Source organism: Schistocerca americana, chromosome 1 (assembly GCF_021461395.2).
Source record: "Schistocerca americana isolate TAMUIC-IGC-003095 chromosome 1, iqSchAmer2.1, whole genome shotgun sequence".
NCBI lineage: Eukaryota > Metazoa > Arthropoda > Insecta > Orthoptera > Acrididae > Schistocerca > Schistocerca americana.
The window spans coordinates 1,229,160,544-1,229,180,611 of NC_060119.1; the positions used below are offsets into that span (position 1 = coordinate 1,229,160,544).

Here is a 20,068-nt window from a genome sequence, read left to right on the forward strand (position 1 = left end):
CCCATTGTTTGCAGAGATTTAAATGCTAAATCTTCCACTATTTCATCAAGAATCTGATACCTGTTTTTAATAATAAGGGCCGGAGAGCTTCATTTAGTTTCTGATTTATACCTACAGTTGTTCAGCAGGAACTGCTGAACAATTTAGCTCACCTTTTTAATTAGTAGAGAAACCTCAGCCTTTAGACAATGAATTTCACTTATTAAGTATTCAACTAATGCTGAAAATTCACAATTACAGTCACAATTTTTCACGTTTTTTATTTTACCTGTGTTTTTGAGGCAGCATTGAAAACAGTTCCAGCTTGTCATGAATTCATTGCTTTCTTTCACTGATGGATCAATTTTAGCACATCAAAAATGGAACAATTGTTTACATTCCATACACCTGATGCCCGTTTTCAACACATTTTTGCATTTTCTACATTTTTCATCATCTAAATTAGGGTTATTACGTGGACTGAGAAAAGTTGCACTTCTACTTGCTTCCATTGCTCATTACTAATGTTAACAAAGTACCTCAGATATCTAAATACATACACCTTGATTTCATCATTAGTTATAAAGATAGTGTACATTGCAAAATGGACACTGATGGAAATAAATTTGTGCACCACATCTTTCCTGAAGCAAATGCATCTGTTGGGTTTCCTGTTGCAGTAACTCCAGCAGGGATGACAAAACAATGTAGGCCAAATTTTAGTTGTGGATTTCACTGTTCATCCTAAATTCATTGTATTTATTAAATACTGATAACATTAGGACTTAAATGTATTGGTGCTTGCATCTAATAGTTCCAAGAACCCGAATCTACTGGAAGATGTTTGGTTATCAACAGTACATAATATTCTCACTATACGCTTCTGTAGAATAGTACTTACATGTTAGCTGCATTTCCCCAGAAAATTATGCCAAAGGATACAGTACTGAGTGAAAATATATGAAGTTAGCTAGCAGTTCAACCTCAGGTTAGTGATGTAAGACAGATTTTGAAGTGCAGAGCTGGCAAAACTGAGATTTTTGTTTAACTTATCTAGGCACTTGTATCACCTCATTTTGTTATCTATTTGAATGAATACAAATTTGATATATGGAGTTTCATCCAGTGTGTGCCTCTTCATTTTATTCATTGAGTCATGTTCTTTAGATCCCATCAGTAAGGAGAAACTTTACAGACATAAGGCAAATTAAGGTATATGATCACAGGTTTCCTCATCATGAATACTTAATGGTGTGCTTTCAGGTGTTCTGCCAAGTTGTTGTATCACAATATTTTGATGACTGACCCAGCTGTCTTCTTCAGATGCTGCAGGTTTGGCTTTTATGTGTACTTGCTGTCTGGACTCCAACCAGACTGTGAAGTACTGTTTGATTTGATTTGATTTATTATTGGTCCTGTAGATCATACAATTTGTACAGCAAAGCACATCATGATATAGGGCAAGTCAATTTGAAAAAGTATGTTAAGATGGTATATGACGAGAGATGACAGTAGTGGCACATAACTGACATGGCAGAATACATATAGGATATATAGACAAAATATAAAAAAAGGTGGTGTGTGATGAGAGATGACGGTAGTGCATACTGCACATAGCAGAATACATATAAGAGATACAGACAGAATATAGATAAGGTACAATAATTAAATTATCTTACTAAGTAGAGACATCTACAACTGAATGAACAGCTTATTGCAAGTAATTAAAATTTTGTTTCAAGAAATTCATGTATGGAATGGAAATAGTGATTTAGTAGCAATTCCTTTAATTTAATTCTCATTATTTTTGGGTTTTTGCTTGTTTTTATGTCTGTTGGGAGGTGGTTGTATATTTTAATGGCCATACATTTAACCCCATTCGCATATAATCTTGTGTTGTGGGCTACAATTTGTAACTGTGTTTTGTTTCTGGTGTCAAGTGTGTCGCGGTCTGCATTTTTGTCGAGGGCGTCCAAGTGCTGTACTGTAAAACAAGCTAGTTCCAATATATAGAGGCATGGCAGTGGCAGGATTTTTAGCTGTTGAAAAAGTGGTTTACAGTGTTCAGTTCTATTTTTACATTTCATAATTGTTAGTCTCAAGATGCTATTTATAGCCAAGTTTGATGCATGATGTCCACTGCACCCTTTGATGCTCTTTTGTTTTTCAGACTAACACTGATATTCCATATAACACACATTCTCTCAACACTTTACAGCTCTGGTGGATGTGATAGCTGGCAAGAACTTAGTAAGTTGAGTGGCAGATCCCAATCCTTGTTTAGTTGGAACCCCTATCCCTGTTTATTAAGTTTTCTGACATCTTTATTTTGGTAGATTTCTTAATTGAATCACATATTTTTAAAGAAAACTAGTCCATAATTTGGTGATTTTTAGTTTGTTATTACCTAAGATACTACGTTTCTAACTGCACAAAGTGACATTAATGAGATGTCAGTCCTTCAGTTAGTGTATGTTCTATAGGATTCTGAAAAACAATGTTATTTGTATAGGGGCATGTCAATGAATCATGCTCCTTCAAAGGTAAAGTGGTTCATGCCCCTTTGAAAATAAAGCTTAGATAGTAGCATTAATGATGCTGAATATCATATAACACTTTCTACTCACTTCACTAGATAGCACTACCAGTAGTGTATTTCTTCAGACTTTCCTGATTAGTTGACATGTTCAAGTGTTGGATATTCTGCCAGATATCAGCATCATTCTTGCATGATGCTGATATCCAGCAGAATACCTGACACCTCAAGATGTCATTATCAGTAGGGTTTACAAGAAAAAAATATACTGCAATTTTGTTGTTGTTGTTGTTGTTTTTGTGGGAAGAGACCAAACTGCGAGGTCATCGGTCTCGTCGGATAAGGGAAGGACGGGGAAGGAAGTCGGTCGTGCCCTTTCAAAGGAACCATCCTGGCATTTGCCTGGAGAGATGTAGGGAAATCACGAAAAACCTAAATCAGGGTGGCCAGACGCGGGATTCAACAGTCGTCCTCCCGAATGCAAGTCCAGTGTGCTAACCACTGTGCCACCTCGCTCGGTGCAATTTTTTTTTTCTTTTGATTGTTGCACATTGTTGTTTCAATTATTCACACAGTCAAACATGCAGGAAAACTATAGAGTAGTCAGGTGTTTTTCTTTCAAGAAACTGACTTTAAAACTCAGCGTTACACAGATTTTTAACTGGAACTTTTTTATGAGTGCTTAGAAGTCGCCATTCATCCCCAAAATGTTAAAAATGCTCCATACTCCCAGGTAGGTTTGCCCCCCCTCCCCCACCCATCACATCCCTCACAAGCTATCATACGTAACTTGTAATAATGAGTGCTAAAAAGAGTATACCACAGGAATAGACCAGAGTTAATCCATTCTCAAATAACAGCATACTTCAAAAGGACAATGATACGCTCAGTAGACTTCTGTCGTTTTTTACCCTGTGATAGGATTTTGGCAGTATGAAAAGGAAACTAAGAGGCCAGACAGATTGTTTACAGTGCACAACATCTGACAGATGACTCATACAGTTTCAAAACGTACATTTCTCATTAGGAAGGATGCTGCTAATGAAATACTAGACTTCAAATCATGGTGTGGCCCCATTTCAACAAGAAGACAAGAATTTCTGAACTCAAAGTATTGGGAGGCATAGGAAGGTGACATTCCCTATCAGTAATATTTTACATTCTACTTGTGGTAACACAAGAAAGGTTTTATTACAACTTCCATATGATCAGTGAACTAATTAGTAAAATTTTTCTCTGGACCTTGACTGCACCAGAAAAACTAGATTATGCATCAGAAAAGAGTCTTGTTAAGTCTAATACCCTCAAAGACTTGGGAAAACTCCAGTGTTTACCTTCTTGATGAATACATACCTTTCTATGAAGAAATTTTGAAGTTGCCTGCACAGAACAGTAACCAAGATGACAAGTGAATGGATTGTCAAACACTTATAATTGTTGTAGAATGATGCATTAATATAGTGAAATGTAGAACCATACATGTTACATTATATGCAATCAACGTAATGTTAATGCGAATAAAAAGGAATGTGCAATTTCAGTTCTCTTGTTTGACAATCACATAACATAAAAATGCCAATAAAGATGCCAATATAAAGTTATCATACAAATTAAACAGTTTTCTCAATTTCTCACCAATATGTGTTGGTCGACTTAAGCCCCTTTAAAAAATATGATTCAATCATGGTATCTGGTTGGAATCCATGTAGCGATTACACATAAAAGCAAAACTCACAACAATTGGAGAAGATGACTAGATCAGTCATCAATATATTATACATAAAATGGAAACAACAACTTGGCAGAACACCCAGGAACACACCAATAAGTCAAGGTAATACATTAACAGAGGGACGCCATTTCCTCAGAAACTTATTCAGTAGGGCCCACACTGTATTAACTGTAAACTAACAGTGCAGGAAATTAGAAGGAAAGCTGCTGCTTCTTCATTTTTATTAAATATCTGTTTTTCATTTTCTAGTAACATTTTAGCATAGTTTGATTGTATTGCTATTTTTCAAAGAAGTAGCTTCTGTTTCTGATATTTTGTGAGCAGAGGATGAAACAACACAATTATTTTAAAATTAAAAATTGTAGTACCTGGTAGACACGCCTGTCTTGAAGAACTAGGCACATAATCTTGCCTACACATGCAGAAATTATCCTGGCAAGATGAAAATGACAGTGTATTGCAGTCACTGTCTGTTAAGCACACAGAGTCGATAGCTGAAAATTACAATACACATAATGACAATACCAGACAACCTAGTAGCATACACTATATAAAAAATTAATTCCTTATGATAGCTAAGACTCTTAATCTAGAACGTTATTATTGCTTTGATTATTATTATTATCTTCACTTTCTCAGACGTTAAGTCCGGTTAAAAATGGAGTGACGCGGACCTTGATCAAGCGTCACTTACTTTTAACTGTACGGTATGTGTTATATTGCATTTAGGAACTTTCGGGTAATTGAACATGTATCAATAATTACGGATTTCTGTAGCTGTATATATATGTTTGGATGTAGCTGTATTGCATTGATGTACTGGTGGATATTGTGTGGTATGACTCCTGTAGTTGATAGTATAATTGGTATGATGTCAACTTTATCCTGATGCCACATGTCTTTGACTTCCTCAGCCAGTTGGATGTATTTTTCAATTTTTTCTCCTGTTTTCTTTTGTATATTTGTTGTATTGGGTATGGATATTTCGATTAGTTGTGTTAATTTCTTCTTTTTATTGGTGAGTATGATGTCAGGTTTGTTATGTGGCGTTGTTTTATCTGTTATAATGGTTCTGTTCCAGTATAATTTGTATTCATCATTCTCCAGTACATTTTGTGGTGTATACTTGTATGTAGGAATGTGTTGTTTTAAAAGTTTATGTTGTAAGGCAAGCTGTTGATGTATTATTTTTGCGACATTGTCATGTCTTCTGGGGTATTCTGTATTTGCTAGTATTGTACATCCGCTTGTGATGTGATCTACTGTTTCTATTTGTTGTTTACAAAGTCTGCATTTATCCGTTGTGGTATTGGGATCTTTAATAATATGCTTGCTGTAATACCTGGTGTTTATTGTTTGATCCTGTATTGCAATCATGAATCCTTCTGTCTCACTGTATATATTGCCTTTTCTTAGCCATGTGTTGGATGCGTCTTGATCGATGTGTCGCTGTGTTAGATGATACGGGTGCTTGCCATGTAGTGTTTTCATTTTCCAATTTACTTTCTTCATGTCTGTTGATGTTATGTGATCTAAAGGGTTGTAGAAGTGGTTATGAAATTGCAGTGGTGTAGCCCATGTATTTATATGAGTGATTGCCTTATGTATTTTGCTAGTTTCTGCTCGTTCTAGAAAGAATTTTCTTAAATTGTCTACCTGTCCATAATGTAGGTTTTTTATGTCGATAAATCCCCTTCCTCCTTCCTTTCTGCTTAATGTGAATCTTTCTGTTGCTGAATGTATGTGATGTATTCTATATTTGTGGCATTGTGATCGTGTTAGTGTATTGAGTGCTTCTAGGTCTGTGTTACTCCATTTCACTACTCCAAATGAGTAGGTCAATATTGGTATGGCATAGGTGTTTATAGCTTTTGTCTTGTTTCTTGCTGTCAATTCTGTTTTCAGTATTTTTGTTAGTCTTTGTCTATATTTTTCTTTTAGTTCTTCTTTGATATTTGTATTATCTATTCCTATTTTTTGTCTGTATCCTAGATATTTATAGGCATCCGTTTTTTCCATCGCTTCTATGCAGTCGCTGTGGTTATCCAATATGTAATCTTCTTGTTTAGTATGTTTTCCCTTGACTATGCTATTTTTCTTACATTTGTCTGTTCCAAAAGCCATACTTATATCATTGCTGAATCCTTCTGTTATCTTTAGTAATTGGTTGAGTTGTTGATTTGTTGCTGCCAGTAGTTTTAGATCATCCATGTATAGCAAATGTGTGATTTTGTGTGGGTATGTTCCAGTAATATTGTATCCATAATTTGTATTATTTAGCATGTTGGATAGTGGGTTCAGAGCAAGGCAGAACCAGAAAGGACTTAATGAGTCTCCTTGGTATATTCCACGCTTAATCTGTATTGGCTGTGATGTGATATTATTTGAATTTGTTTGGATATTAAGTGTGGTTTTCCAATTTTTCATTACTATGTTTAGGAACTGTATCAATTTAGGATCTACTTCGTATATTTCCAATATTTGTAGTAACCATGAGTGGGGTACACTATCAAAAGCTTTTTGGTAATCAATGTATGCGTAGTGTAGCGACCTTTGTTTAGTTTTAGCTTGATATGTCACCTCTGCATCTATTATCAGTTGCTCTTTACATCCTCGTGCTCCTTTGCAACAGCCTTTTTGTTCTTCATTTATAATTTTGTTCTGTGTTGTATGTGTCATTAATTTCTGTTTAATGACTGAAGTTAATATTTTGTATATTGTTGGTAGGCATGTTATGGGGCGATATTTAGCTGGGTTCGCTGTGTCTGCTTGATCTTTAGGTTTCAGATATGTTATTCCGTGTGTAAGTGTATCAGGGAATGTGTATGGGTCTGCAATGTAACTGTTAAATAATTTAGTTAGATGTGAATGTGTTGAGGTGAACTTCTTTAACCAGAAATTTGCTATTTTGTCATTTCCAGGGGCTTTCCAATTGTGAGTAGAATTAATTGCTTGGGTGACTTCATGTTGCAAAATTATCACTTCAGGCATTTGTGGTATCATCTTGTATGTGTCTGTTTCTGCTTGTATCCACCGTGCATGCCTGTTATGTTGTACCGGGTTTGACCATATGTTGCTCCAGAAGTGTTCCATGTCTGTTATGTTTGGTGGATTGTTTATTTTAATGTGTGTGTTATCTATTGTCTGGTAAAATTTCTTTTGGTTTGTGTTGAATGTTTGGTTTTGTTTCCTTCTATTTTCACTTTTTTTGTATCTTCTGAGTCGTTTGGCTAATGCTTGTAATTTCTGCTTCTTTTCGTCTAATTGCTCTGTCGCTTCTTGTTGTGAGATTTTACCTAACCTTTTTCGGTTTTTTTCCGAGATTTCATTTCTTATAAATTGTGTTAGCTGTCCGATGTCTTTTCTCAGTTTTTCTATTTTGATCTGTAGCCTGTGTTGCCATGCTGGTTTTGTGGGTTTCTTCTGTGTGTTGGTTGGTTCTGATCTCTGCCTAGTGTGTATATTTAGTGTAGTGAGTCCTCCTATATAAACCAGTAGTTGTAACTCTTCCATAGTTGTATTTTCATTTATTTTGTTGTGTATGACTGTGTTGATAGTTTTTATTGTTGTTTCGACTTGTGGGTTATTTGGTGGTCTACGCAAGAATGGTCTAATGTCTGTATTTGTGTCTTTGTATTCTATATATGTTAGCTGAAATTTTTCTTCTATATCTAACATCTGTGTCACTTCGTGTTCTATTTGTGCTTGTTCTGGTGGCTGTCTTAAGATTTCGTTTTCCTCTGATTGTTTAATTGGTGCATGTTGTTCTTTGTTGGTTTGCTCTGGGATGTTTGAGTCCATTACTGTATTTTCTTCTTCTTCTGATTGCACATTATTTTGTTCCAGTATTTGTTGTACTTGATGTTTGATGTTTTCTAATTCTGACTGGGGTATCCTGTTATTTTTTATTATTACACGGATCTGATCAGCTAATCGTTGTTCTGTTAAAAATTTTAATTCTGGGTATCTGGTAATAAATGTTGTGTATACTTGTGATCTGTATCCAGTTGTGTTGGTTCCTAGGTTTGTTGCTTGGTAATAACAGAACATGAGGTGTCGATTAACTTCATCTGACCATCTCATCCTCTGTCTTTGTTTTCCTTCTAGGGTGGTTGCAGGAAGCATATCCTGCAAAACACCTCTATTTGGATTTAAATCATTTTCCAGTTGGCTAGCAGTGTCGTTACCATTGTGGGCGGGCATAGGGTTCAAGCGTCGTCCCCGACCATGACGGCGCTTGTCCGAGGCTTCTTTAGTTCTATCCTGAACCAACTAATCACACTAAAAGGGGGGTTAGCCCTATTAGTGGTTTGTTCTTTTCGTCGCCTTTTACGACTGGCAGAACATACCGGAGGCCGATTCTTTTCCCGGGCCTCCACGGGGTTTATTATTATTATTATTATTATTATTATCATTATTTGGCAAGCAGTGCGATAGCTGTAATATCAAAACTACACACAGAGAACATAACTAATTTATTCATATTTATCTATACAGCATTTTACTCTCAAACTGATTATTGTAAATAGATCCATGAGAATATTTTGTCTGCAATGGTACCATACTGCAATATACAGGGTGATTCAAAAAGAATACCACAATTTTAAAAATGTGTATTTAATGAAAGAAACATAATATAACCTTCTGTTATACATCATTACAAAGAGCATTTAAAAAGGTTTTTTTTCACTCAAAAACAAGTTCAGAGATGTTCAATATGGCCCCCTCCAGACACTCGAGCAATATCAACCAGATACTCCAACTCGTTCCACACTCTCTGTAGCATATCAGGCGTAACAGTTTGGATAGCTGCTGTTATTTCTCGTTTCAAATTATCAATGGTGGCTGGGAGAGGTGGCCGAAACACCATATCCTTAACATACCCCCATAAGAAAAAATCTCAGGGGGTAAGATCAGGGCTTCTTGGAGGCCAGTGATGAAGTGCTCTGTCACGGGCTGCCTGGCGGCCGATCCATCGCCTCGGGTAGTTGACGTTCAGGTAGTTACGGACAGATAAGTGCCAATGTGGTGGTGCTCCATCCTGCTGAAATATGAATTGTAATTGTAATTGAATAGCTCTGCGAGTCGATTTTCCTGGGCTGCGAACAAATGCTTGCTGGATGTGTGCTACATTTTCATCACTCGTTCTTGGCCGTCCAGAACTTTTCCCTTTGCACAAACACCCATTCTCTGTAAACTGTTTATACCAACATTTAATACACCACCTATCAGGAGGTTTAACACCATACTTCGTTCGAAATGCACGCTGAACAACTGTCGTCGATTCACTTCTGCTGTACTCAATAACACAAAAAGCTTTCTGTTGAGCGGTCGCCATCTTAGCATCAACTGACGCTGATGCCTAGTCAACAGCGCCTCAAGCGAACAAATGTACAACTAAATGAAACTTTATAGCTCCCTAAATTCACCGACAGATAGTGCTTAGCTCTGCCTTTTGTCGTTGCAGAGTTTTAAATTCCTAAAGTTGTGGTATTCTTTTTGAATCACCCTGTACAACTGTGATTTTACAGAATTTAACTCAACCGAATTTTCGTTTCACTTTCTCCAAGACAGTTTTATGTTTTATTTTTTTAATTCATGAAACCATTATGATCATTCTCCAAACTCGTAATTTCAAAAGACTATAGGCCTATTTTGGTATGATCCACTTTCTTCAGTGTCCATCATTCACATCTACACAAGACAATTGGAAATATTAAAATATTAGCTGTTTTTATTTTGGTTCTTAGTGAAAGTTTTTTTCCTGTTATAGTTTGCTTAATTTAGTTGCAGTAGATTTTCCAAGTTTTAATACTTCATGTTATTCCGTTAATGAATGATATGTTTTTTGATATTAAGAATCATAAAAATATGTAATTATTGGCCTCACCAAAAATTTATCTTCCTTCACATTTCTGACTTATCTGTAATGCAATGATATTGTCTTTTGTTTCTCTTTTGCTATAATTACCATAGGAGACATTTATATTATATTTCTGAACAACAAAGGAAAGTTACAATCTGGACCATCCTCTTCCAATGTGTAGCAAATTGGAGATTCTATAATGATTTGGACAGTTATTTCATAATTCTCATTTGTATCACAAGATTCACCCATTACTGGTTGTGTTTCATAAAACTCACACTGATGGCAATCTTTTAAGAACGAAGTAAGTTAACACATTAACAAGGAGACACACTCACTGTAGACTACTTCTGTAGTATGGTATTCTAGCATAATATTATGACTCTTGCTAATCTACCCTCACTACTTATTAGAAATTAAGGGAAAAAACAGCTGCTTTGAAGTAAGCCAACTCTTCTCATTCTTCTCACATTTTATCTAACACTTCAAACAAAGCATTTATTTAACTTTACACAAGTTTTCTTTCTGATGGGACCACAATGTATATTAGATCAACTAGTGACATACCACAAATCTTTTTCCAAGTTTTTGCTCCAACTGACACTTTGTTAACTCGTTATATTTATGTGTGCATCTATATATTATATTATATTGAAACATAAATTAAACACCCGTTAACATACACACAAGCCATATACTCTTGTAGCATTACATATATTTATTTAAATTTTGTTTGTGTGGAGCTATAATTACATTTATAAAATATGTTATATACTGCAACTGTTGCATCTTATATCTATTTTATACATTTATTACGCTACAATTCATATGCTACTGGCTCATGTTGCAATCAGTGCATTAAAATTTGTTGAATGAACATGAACATTATTCTGCCAAAAAATGTTTTAATAACAATATGGCATACATTGTAGACAGTTATAGACAATATATTAACAGACAAATTAATTGGAGGAAAAGTAAGGGACACTAAAGTCGTACCATGTGAGCACTTGGATAGTGACTGATCTAAATTATAAGATGAAAAGTTTGAATGCTGTACAAAGAATGCCAAAAATTAAGGAGTAGAAGTCAAAAGAAGAAGAAAATAAGAAAAGTTTCCAAAATCTAGTAGCACAAAAATTGCCAAAAACTGAAAGGAGTAGTGTAGAGGAAGAGTGGAACCTATTTAAAACATCAATCGTTAACAGTGCTGTGCAGATACGCTGCAAAACAAAGGGTAAAGTGAAAGACAAAGAAACCAATTGGTGAAATGATAGAGTAAAAGATACAATTAAAAAACATAATATGGCAAAGAAAAACATGGAGTTTGAAAAAAGAAATCGGAACCAAGGGCTGGTGCCAAAAGATGAACACAAGGTGACAACACTGGAGAAGAAATACCAACAAAAGAAACTCCAAGCAAAGAGAACTGTGAAAGAAGAAAAGGAGAAGAGTTGGGAAATATTCATCCAGAAACTAGAACAGGATAGCAAAGAGAACCAAAAACTGCTGTATGGGTTATTGAAAAGTAAAAGAACTGATAGAGAAGAGGTAAAAGCGATTGAAACAGAGGAATGGGATATTATAAAAGACATAGAAGGTATCAGAGAAGAGATGAAGAATTATTTTGAAATCTTACTGAATGGGGAAGGTGCACAAGAAAGTGACATTGAAGTCATCGAATTAGAGGAGGAGCAGGATCCAGTCTCTTGGTTAGAAACTGAGAATTCCCTGAAACAGATGAAAAGTGGGAAGGCAGCCGGACTAGATGAGCTGACTGTGGATATGATTAAAGCCACAGGAATCCATGGAATACAATGGTTACACCAGGTGCTGGGGGTGATATGGAAAGAAAACAAAGTGCTGGATGAATGGAAAAAAGGAATTATAATACCATTGTTCGAGAAAGGTAGTAGAAAGAAATGCAACAACTACCAAGGAATCACACTGTTACCACACTGCCTTAAGATAATGGAAAAGGTCATAGAAAAAGATTGTTGAAAATTCTAGAACACCAATTAGAGTAACAACGGCATGGGTTCAGATGTAATAGGGAAAAATAGATCTCATTTTCTCCCTCCATCAGTTAATGTAGAAGTATTGGGAAAAAGGAAAGGACCTGATAGTAGTATTTGTGGATTTGGAAAAAGCATATGACAGTGTACCAAGGGATAAAATACGGAAATGCTTGAGAAAACATAATGTTCCTGATTCATTAATTAAAAAAGTCCAGATGCTGTACGATGGTTGTGAGAGCAGTGTACAAGTAGGAGGTGGAAGATCAAAATGGTTTAAGACAAAGAGAGGTGTTTAGCAAGGTAGTTCAATCTCCCCTTTAGTCTTTATTACGCTTATGGACATAATACTGAAAGAAATCGAGGAAGAAGAAAATGAAGAACTCAATGCTTTTGTTTTTGCTGATGACATCACCATCTGGGGAGAGACGGATATGGAGGTTCAGAGGAGACTAGATTACTGGAACGCAAAACTTAAAAGATTCAAGTTAACTGTGAGTAGGAACAAGGCAGTGCCAATGAAAATGAGCAGGACATCCACACCTTGTAGGATCATACTGGAGGGTGAGAAGGTTGAATGTGTGAAAAGCTTCAATTGTATGGGTAGCATCATATCACACAATGGAAGTTCCAAACTAGAAGTCTTAAACAGAATAACAATAGGATGTAGCTTCTTCCACCAAGTATGAAATCTAATCTGGGACAAAGAAGTCCCTCTGAGAGCCAAACAGACCATGTATAAAACTTATCCCCCTGCCAATCATGATGTATAGTCTCAAGGCCTGTGTCATAAATAAGAGAGAAGAGAGTCAAATACAAGCCTGTGAAATGAAGTTCCTTAGGTTAGCTCTATAAAAAACTAGGAGAGACAGAGTCAGGAATAATTATGCAAGGAGAGACCTGCACGTGACATTGACTACAGAGTCGAGGATGAGTGCTTTGAGATTGACGTGGTTCGGTCATGTGAAGCGAATGTACCAGACTCCAACTCCACACCAGTATTTGGAGATGGAGGTATCAGGAAGAAGACCAACTGGGCAGGCTAGAAAGAGATGGACAGACCAGGTTAAGGAAGATCTCAAGAGGAGAGTAGTAACATGGGATGTAGTGGAGAGGGAAAAGCTATACTAGGACAGAAACCAAGAAGACACATCGTTCACCAAGTTCCTACCCAGTTCACTGGAAGGAAATCCTGATAATGATGATACATTGTAGAACAAACAACTGCTAATGCAGGTGTAAGGAATATACTGTTATCATGAAATATCACATAACGCTGTACCATCATTGCAGGATTGCTTGAAAATGGTAAAAGCTGCTGAAATGAGCTCGTCATGATGTTTTAATATAATGAGTTAATAAAGTGTCAGCTGCAGCAAAAAGTGGGAAGAATGTATCTCTTACGTCATTTACAAAGAACACTAGGCCTATCAGCTGTCTGTACAGTAGCAAAGTTAAAATTTGTCTGAAACAAACATTGGAGAAATTTACATCCTTGATTTCAAATATTCTGGGAAATTATAGGAATAGCTAAGCTATTATTTTATTTTATTTTTTAATATCTGTGGATTTTCAATTTCTTGGTGTTTGTCTGCAGGGAATGTGTTAATAGGCTTTTGCACCTGAGTGGAAAACTCCATTCTAAACTTGCGATACAAATGGATTTTTTAAAATGAAAATTATATTTATTTGCAATATTGTGGCGGTCTTCATTGCACAATTTATCTTAAATCCACACTTGTTATTAACTGCAAATGCCATTAGGGATTATATGTATTGGCACATAAGTGTAATAATTTTTAGTTTCTTGAAAAAAGCTTCTGCTATGATTGGTAATATCTGAGGAGCCATTTTAGATCACCATGTTTATTCAATTGTGCAGATACTATTCCCATTGGATGACTGCACTTTTCAAGATGACTGTGCCCTCTCTCACACAGCTTGAAACTTAATTCATTTAATGTTACCAATGTTTGCTGTAAATACATCTACATCTACATCTACATTTATACTCCGCAAGCCACCCAACGGTGTGTGGCGGAGGGCACTTTACGTATCACTGTCATTACCTCCCTTTTCTGTTCCAGTCGCGTATGGTTCGCGGGAAGAACGACTGTCAGAAAGCCTCCATGCACGCTCGAATCTCTCTAATTTTACTTTCGTGATCTCCTCAGGAGGTATAAGTAGGGGGAAGCATTATATTCGATACCTCATTCAGAAACGCACCCTCTCGAAACCTGGCGAGCAAGCTACACCGCGATGCAGAGTGCCTCTCTTGCAGAGTCTGCCACTTGAGTTTGCTAAACATCTCCGTAACACTATCACGGTTACCAAATAACCCTGTGACGAAACGGGCCACTCTTCTTTGGACTTCTCTATCTCCTCCGTCAACCCGATCTGGTACGGATCCCACAAAGATGAGCACTACTCAGGTATAGGTCGAACGAGTGTTTTGTCAGCCACCTCCTTTGCTGATGGACTACATTTTCTAAGGACTCTCCCAATGAATCTCAACCTGGTACCCGCCTTACCAACAATTAATTTTATATGATCATTCCACTTCAAATCATTCCGTACGCATACTCCCAAATATTTTACAGAAGTAACTGCTACCAGTGTTTGTTCCGCTATCATATAATCATACAATAAAAGATCCTTCTTTCTATGTATTCGCAATACATTACATATGTCTATGTTAAGGGTCAGTTGCCACTCCCTCACCAAGTGCCTATCTGCTGCAGATCTTCCTGCATTTCCCTACAATTTTCTAATGCTGCAACTTCTCTGTATACTACAGCACCATCCGCGAAAAGCCGCATGGAACTTCCGACACTATCTACTAGGTCATTTATACATATTGTGAAAAGCAATGGTCCCATAACACTCCCCTGTGGCACGCCAGAGGTTACTTTAACGTCTGTAGATGTCTCTCCATTGATAACAACATGCTGTGTTCTGTTTGCTAGGAACTCTTCAATCCAGCCACACAGCTGTCTGATATTCCGTAGGCTCTTATTTTGTTTATCAGGCAACAGTGCGGAACTGTATCGAACGCCTTCCGGAAGTCAAGGAAAATAGCATCTACCTGGGAGCCTGTATCTAATATTTTCTGGATCTCATGAACAAATAAAGCGAGTTGGGTCTCACACGATCGCTGTTTCCGGAATCCATGTTGACTCCTACAGAGTAGATTCTGGGTTTCCAAAAAGACATGATACGCAAGCAAAAAACATGTTCTAAAATTCTACAACAGATAGATGTCAGAGATATAGGTCTATAGTTTTGCGCATCTGCTCAACGACCCTTCTTGAAGACTGGGACTACCTGTGCTCTTTTCCAATCATTTGGGACCTTCCGTTCCTCTAGAGACTTGCGGTACACGGCTGTTAGAAGGAGGGCAAGTTCTTTCGCGTACTCTGTGTAGAATCGAATTGGTATCCCATCAGGTCCAGTGGACTTTCCTCTGTTGAGTGATTCCAGTTGCTTTTCTATTCCTTGGACACATACCATGCAGACATCATTATATTGCATTAGTACCATATTTGATGATTAAAAAAACATTATGTTGGTACATGCAGATACATAGTGACTGATAATTTTATGTGTGATCTACAATATCTGAGAATGTCACTGATAATTTTGTAAGTTTTTTCATTTTATGATTCAAAGATAGTGAGAATATTATTTGCTCATTCTCAAGCACAAATGTAATTGCTAATCACTGCATGAATTGCAAAACAAAAATAGTTTAAACAACCTTCTGGTGCTGAGACCCATGAACCATGAACCCACTCATTGCAGCTAACTAGGTAAGTTTCCATGATGAATCAGTCACTGATTTCTGTACAACCATCATCAGGAGAGAGTAGTTCCTTTGTGTATTTAGCACAAATGTAATTGCTAATCACTGCATGAATTGCAAAACAAAAATGGTTTAAATAATCTTCTGGTGCTGAGACCCATGAACCATGAACCCACTCATTGCAGCTAACTAAATAAGTTTCCATGATGAATCAGTCACTGATTTCTGTACAACCACCATGAGAGAGTAGTTCCTTTGTGTATTTATTTTATGAGGCTCTAAGAAGAAGCAAGTCACTTATTTACAATTGACTGTGTGCTTTTGTAGTTAAATCATAAGTATCTTGTGTGTTTGTGTATTTATGAGGCATAGTCTTGTGTTAACTGTGTAATGTAGACTTATGAAATCTGTACTGCTCTGTCATTTGTTTTAATTTGACCAGCCAGCAGTTGCATAGAGCTAAGTCAGTCACCGGCTCCTATATGAGCAGCACCACAAAAGTAGTTCATTTGTGCGTTCATTTTACAAGCACCTAACGAGCAGCAAGGTACTTATTTATAGTTGTCTATGTGCTTTTGTGGTTTAATCATGACATTCACATGTGTTTGCACAGCGCTGTTTTCCACCATCTTCAGTATGGATAGGGAAGGTGAATGCTGTGTTCAGATGTGAGTTGAATTAGTGATTCTCTGCTCACCGCTCCAGGCAATGTTGGCTTTAGTTATGCAGCTTGAGGCTATTGCCAATGGGTGTGGAGATCCAAGGGAGAACCAACATTTGCGACATACCTTCCCAGTCAGTCCACTACTGCAGTTGTCCAGATTATTGTCTACACTGAGGTTGACCAGTCACCCACACTTGAGTGAAAGGCCAATTAAGGTGTGGCAGGCACTGAAAGACTTTCTGGGGGATCAATTGAAGAGCTTCACTGGTTTCCCAACAGAAAGGTTTCAGGCACAATCTGTCACTGATAAAGCTCCTGGGCTAGCTGCAGCCATCTGCCCTTTTTTAGTGGAAGCCTCAGTGCCTCCAAGGTGTGGTCATTATTGGTAGTTGAGGGCTCCAATGCCAGATGTGTGATGGTGACCCATAGGTATGTGGCTGCCACGATGGGCAAGAAGTCTAATGGGCACTGTGTGTGTGTACTTGGGGGAGTCATCTCAGATGTGGAACAGGTCCTTCCAGATGCCATGAAGAACACAAGTTGAAGCCAACTGCAGGTGGTGACTAAAGTCATTATTAGTGATAAATATCACTTTGGATCAAAAGAGATTCTCTCAAGTTATCTGGTGGCTAACTACAGTGCTTGTGAGATGAAAGCAGAGGGCACCATCTGTAGCGTCACTGACAGGACCGATTGTGGACCTCCAGTAAAAAGCCTAGTGCAGGGTCTGTATAAGTGGCTCAGACAGTTTCTGCAGCCATTTAGGCCACAGTTTCTTTATGTGGGTCATAGGATGGAGAGGTGTCAGGGTCTGCTTAATAGACCAGGGTCCACTACACACAAAAGGTGGCTACATGGTAGTGGAGGCAGACCCTGCTCTAACTACCTTGCCCGATGGCTCAAATCCCCACAATAGCCCCAGATGCAAGACCTGTCCCATACATCCTCCCACTACCACCTACTCCAGTCCTGTCACAGGCACCTCTGAACCCATCAGAGGCAGCACTACCTATGAAAGCAGCCATGTGAGCTGTGAACTAAGCAGCAAATGTTGTGGTGCTTTCTGTGAACACATGACAACTAACAAGCTGTCTGTCCTCTTGAATGGCCACCACCAAATTGTTATATATAACCTGGGAGTTGTGTTTGAATCATGTCCCTGCAATTGCCAGAACTGATAGGGGAATGGTAGGCATCCCACATAGTATTCTTTCCTGTTACGTCTTACTCATTTAAAGAATTTCAGTCTCATTCGGCAACCTGAAGACATGCATGATTCTGTGACCTTTTGATCCAACTGACCCTGCAAAGCTTGATGTACTAAAGCTACAACACAGTTACATATATCAGTCAGGTTTTGACTGTTTCTCTGAGGCACAGTATTGTCCCTAACATGGTACAAACCTTGCTGATTAGTTGCAGTAGGCTGTACTGTGTCCTGTGAAAATGGAAAATTGGGTTTTTATCAACTGGAGACATTGTGTCGATCACTGTAAGTCTCCAGAACAGTTTTGATAGCTGTTGCATTGAGGATGTTCCTGGCTGTAATTTCATAATGTTGGCTCATGGTGCTCCCAAAACCATAGGACTGCCATTGCTTAATGTGGATTGTGGTAGCTGCTGGTAAATGGTGTTGCCATTGTATGTTCATTGTGTCAGTAGGGATTTGGCTAGTAGTCATGATGAATGAAGGAGTCTGTCAATAGTTATGACGACTTGTAACTGCCTTAGAAATGTGCCAAACATAGACATTCTTGTAATGAGACTTTGATGAATAACACTCAATTTCTGTGTCATTCTCTTTTTGTAACACTGTATAATTAATATGGAAAAGTCATGTCTGGTTTGATGAGGATGTGTGTAAAATAGTCCACCTTCTCTGCGCTACAGATTGCTTGGTTCCTATATTATTTAGCCATGGTGGTCTACAACAATTAACAGCCCTTTACAGTACCCCATGATTTCTCACACCATTTTATCAGTTTCTTTTGGAAAAACTGTCTAAAATTCCATTGACTGCCATTCAGCAAAATATTCTAAAATAAACCACTGAGGTTTACTACTGAATGCAGGTACCACACATTAATAGTCTGGCTTAGGAATAAAAAAAGAATCTGACACGTATCTGTGACTTTATAGGAAGAATATAAGTCTCGACATCTAACAAATAATTTAAAGATATCACCTGCTCCAGTTACCTAGGCACTCTTATTTACAAGATGATGGGAAATAGTGTGTGTTTTGCAATGTTACAGGCATTTAAGACCTCTCTAATTATAAGAACAGAAAAACTAAACAGTTACTCTTACTTTGTAGCACAAGATGAAAGTGTCCAAGGTCAAAACTGGATGCAGACAACAGAGCCCAGTTCAATGAAGAATATACTGGTTGTGAGAAAAGCACAATGTCTGAGCATAAGATTTACTCATAAATTAAATCAACTTACAAAAGAGAAAGGTATAATCATATTTCTCAAGGCACAGAGAACACATTCATTAGGACATCTGGAGAGAATGGCAGATGACTTCATGCCAAAGAGAACAATGAAAATAACACAGTATCCCACCAGAAGAAGGGTTGATGAAGAGAAATGTGGAAAGACAGTGTGTTGGCTGATCTTACCATGATGAAGATGACGGGTGAGAAAATCAGAAAGATATATATGTTTCAAGATATTACAAACTTGTTGCAGCAATAGTGTTGGATCCTTATTTATGAAGATATTTGTCAATACACACACATCAAAAAAAGTTTTGCTTCACCCCGGTCCCCAGAACTCCTGAAGACAGAAATTGACTGTGGATATTGTATCACAGACATAGTCCCTTTGACTGTTCACAGATATCATTAAACCCACCTAAAGATGTAAACAACCATGCACAAGCAGTGCCTGTTAGACAGAGGGGGTCCAACAGCTGATCAGTTCCAGTCATTGCACCAGGAAGGAGGAACACAGCTCATGTTGTCTGTAGTTCAACCATGCCTAGACGGTCCATACCATGCTTCGATCGCGTCCGCATTGTTACTTTGTGCCAAGAAGGGCTCTCAACAAGGGAAGTGTCCAGGCGTCTCTGATGAACCAAAGCTATGTTGTCCGGACATGGAGGAGATACAAAGAGACAGGAACTGTCAATGACATGCCTCACTCAGGCCACCCAAGGGCTACTACTACTGCAGTGGATGACCGCTACCCTACAGATTATGGCTCAGAGGCCCTCTGACAGCAATGCCACAGTGTTGAATAATGGTTTTTGTGCAGCCACAGGACGTCATGTTATGACTCAAACTGTGTGCAATAGGCTGCATTATGCACAACTTCACTCCCGACGTCCACGGTGAGGTCCTTCTTTGCAACCATGACATGTACGCCACTGGTGGCCATGGAAGGTGCCATAATGGCTGTACAGTATAAGAATGCCATCCTCCGACCAATAGAGCAACCATATCGGGAGCATATTGGTGAAGCATTCATCT

General features: G+C 37.8%; 1 protein-coding gene across 2 annotated transcripts in view; it reads right to left on the bottom strand.

The window, feature by feature from the left end:
• LOC124610640 (rh5-interacting protein-like) overlaps positions 1-20,068 on the bottom strand; it is a 159,381-nt gene that overhangs the window by 65,141 nt on the left and 74,172 nt on the right. For both annotated transcript variants that reach the window (XM_047140307.1, XM_047140219.1), the window contains exon 3: positions 4,616-4,741. In XM_047140307.1, the coding sequence (XP_046996263.1) occupies positions 4,616-4,741 (126 nt within the window). The remainder of the gene's footprint in view (positions 1-4,615; positions 4,742-20,068) is intronic.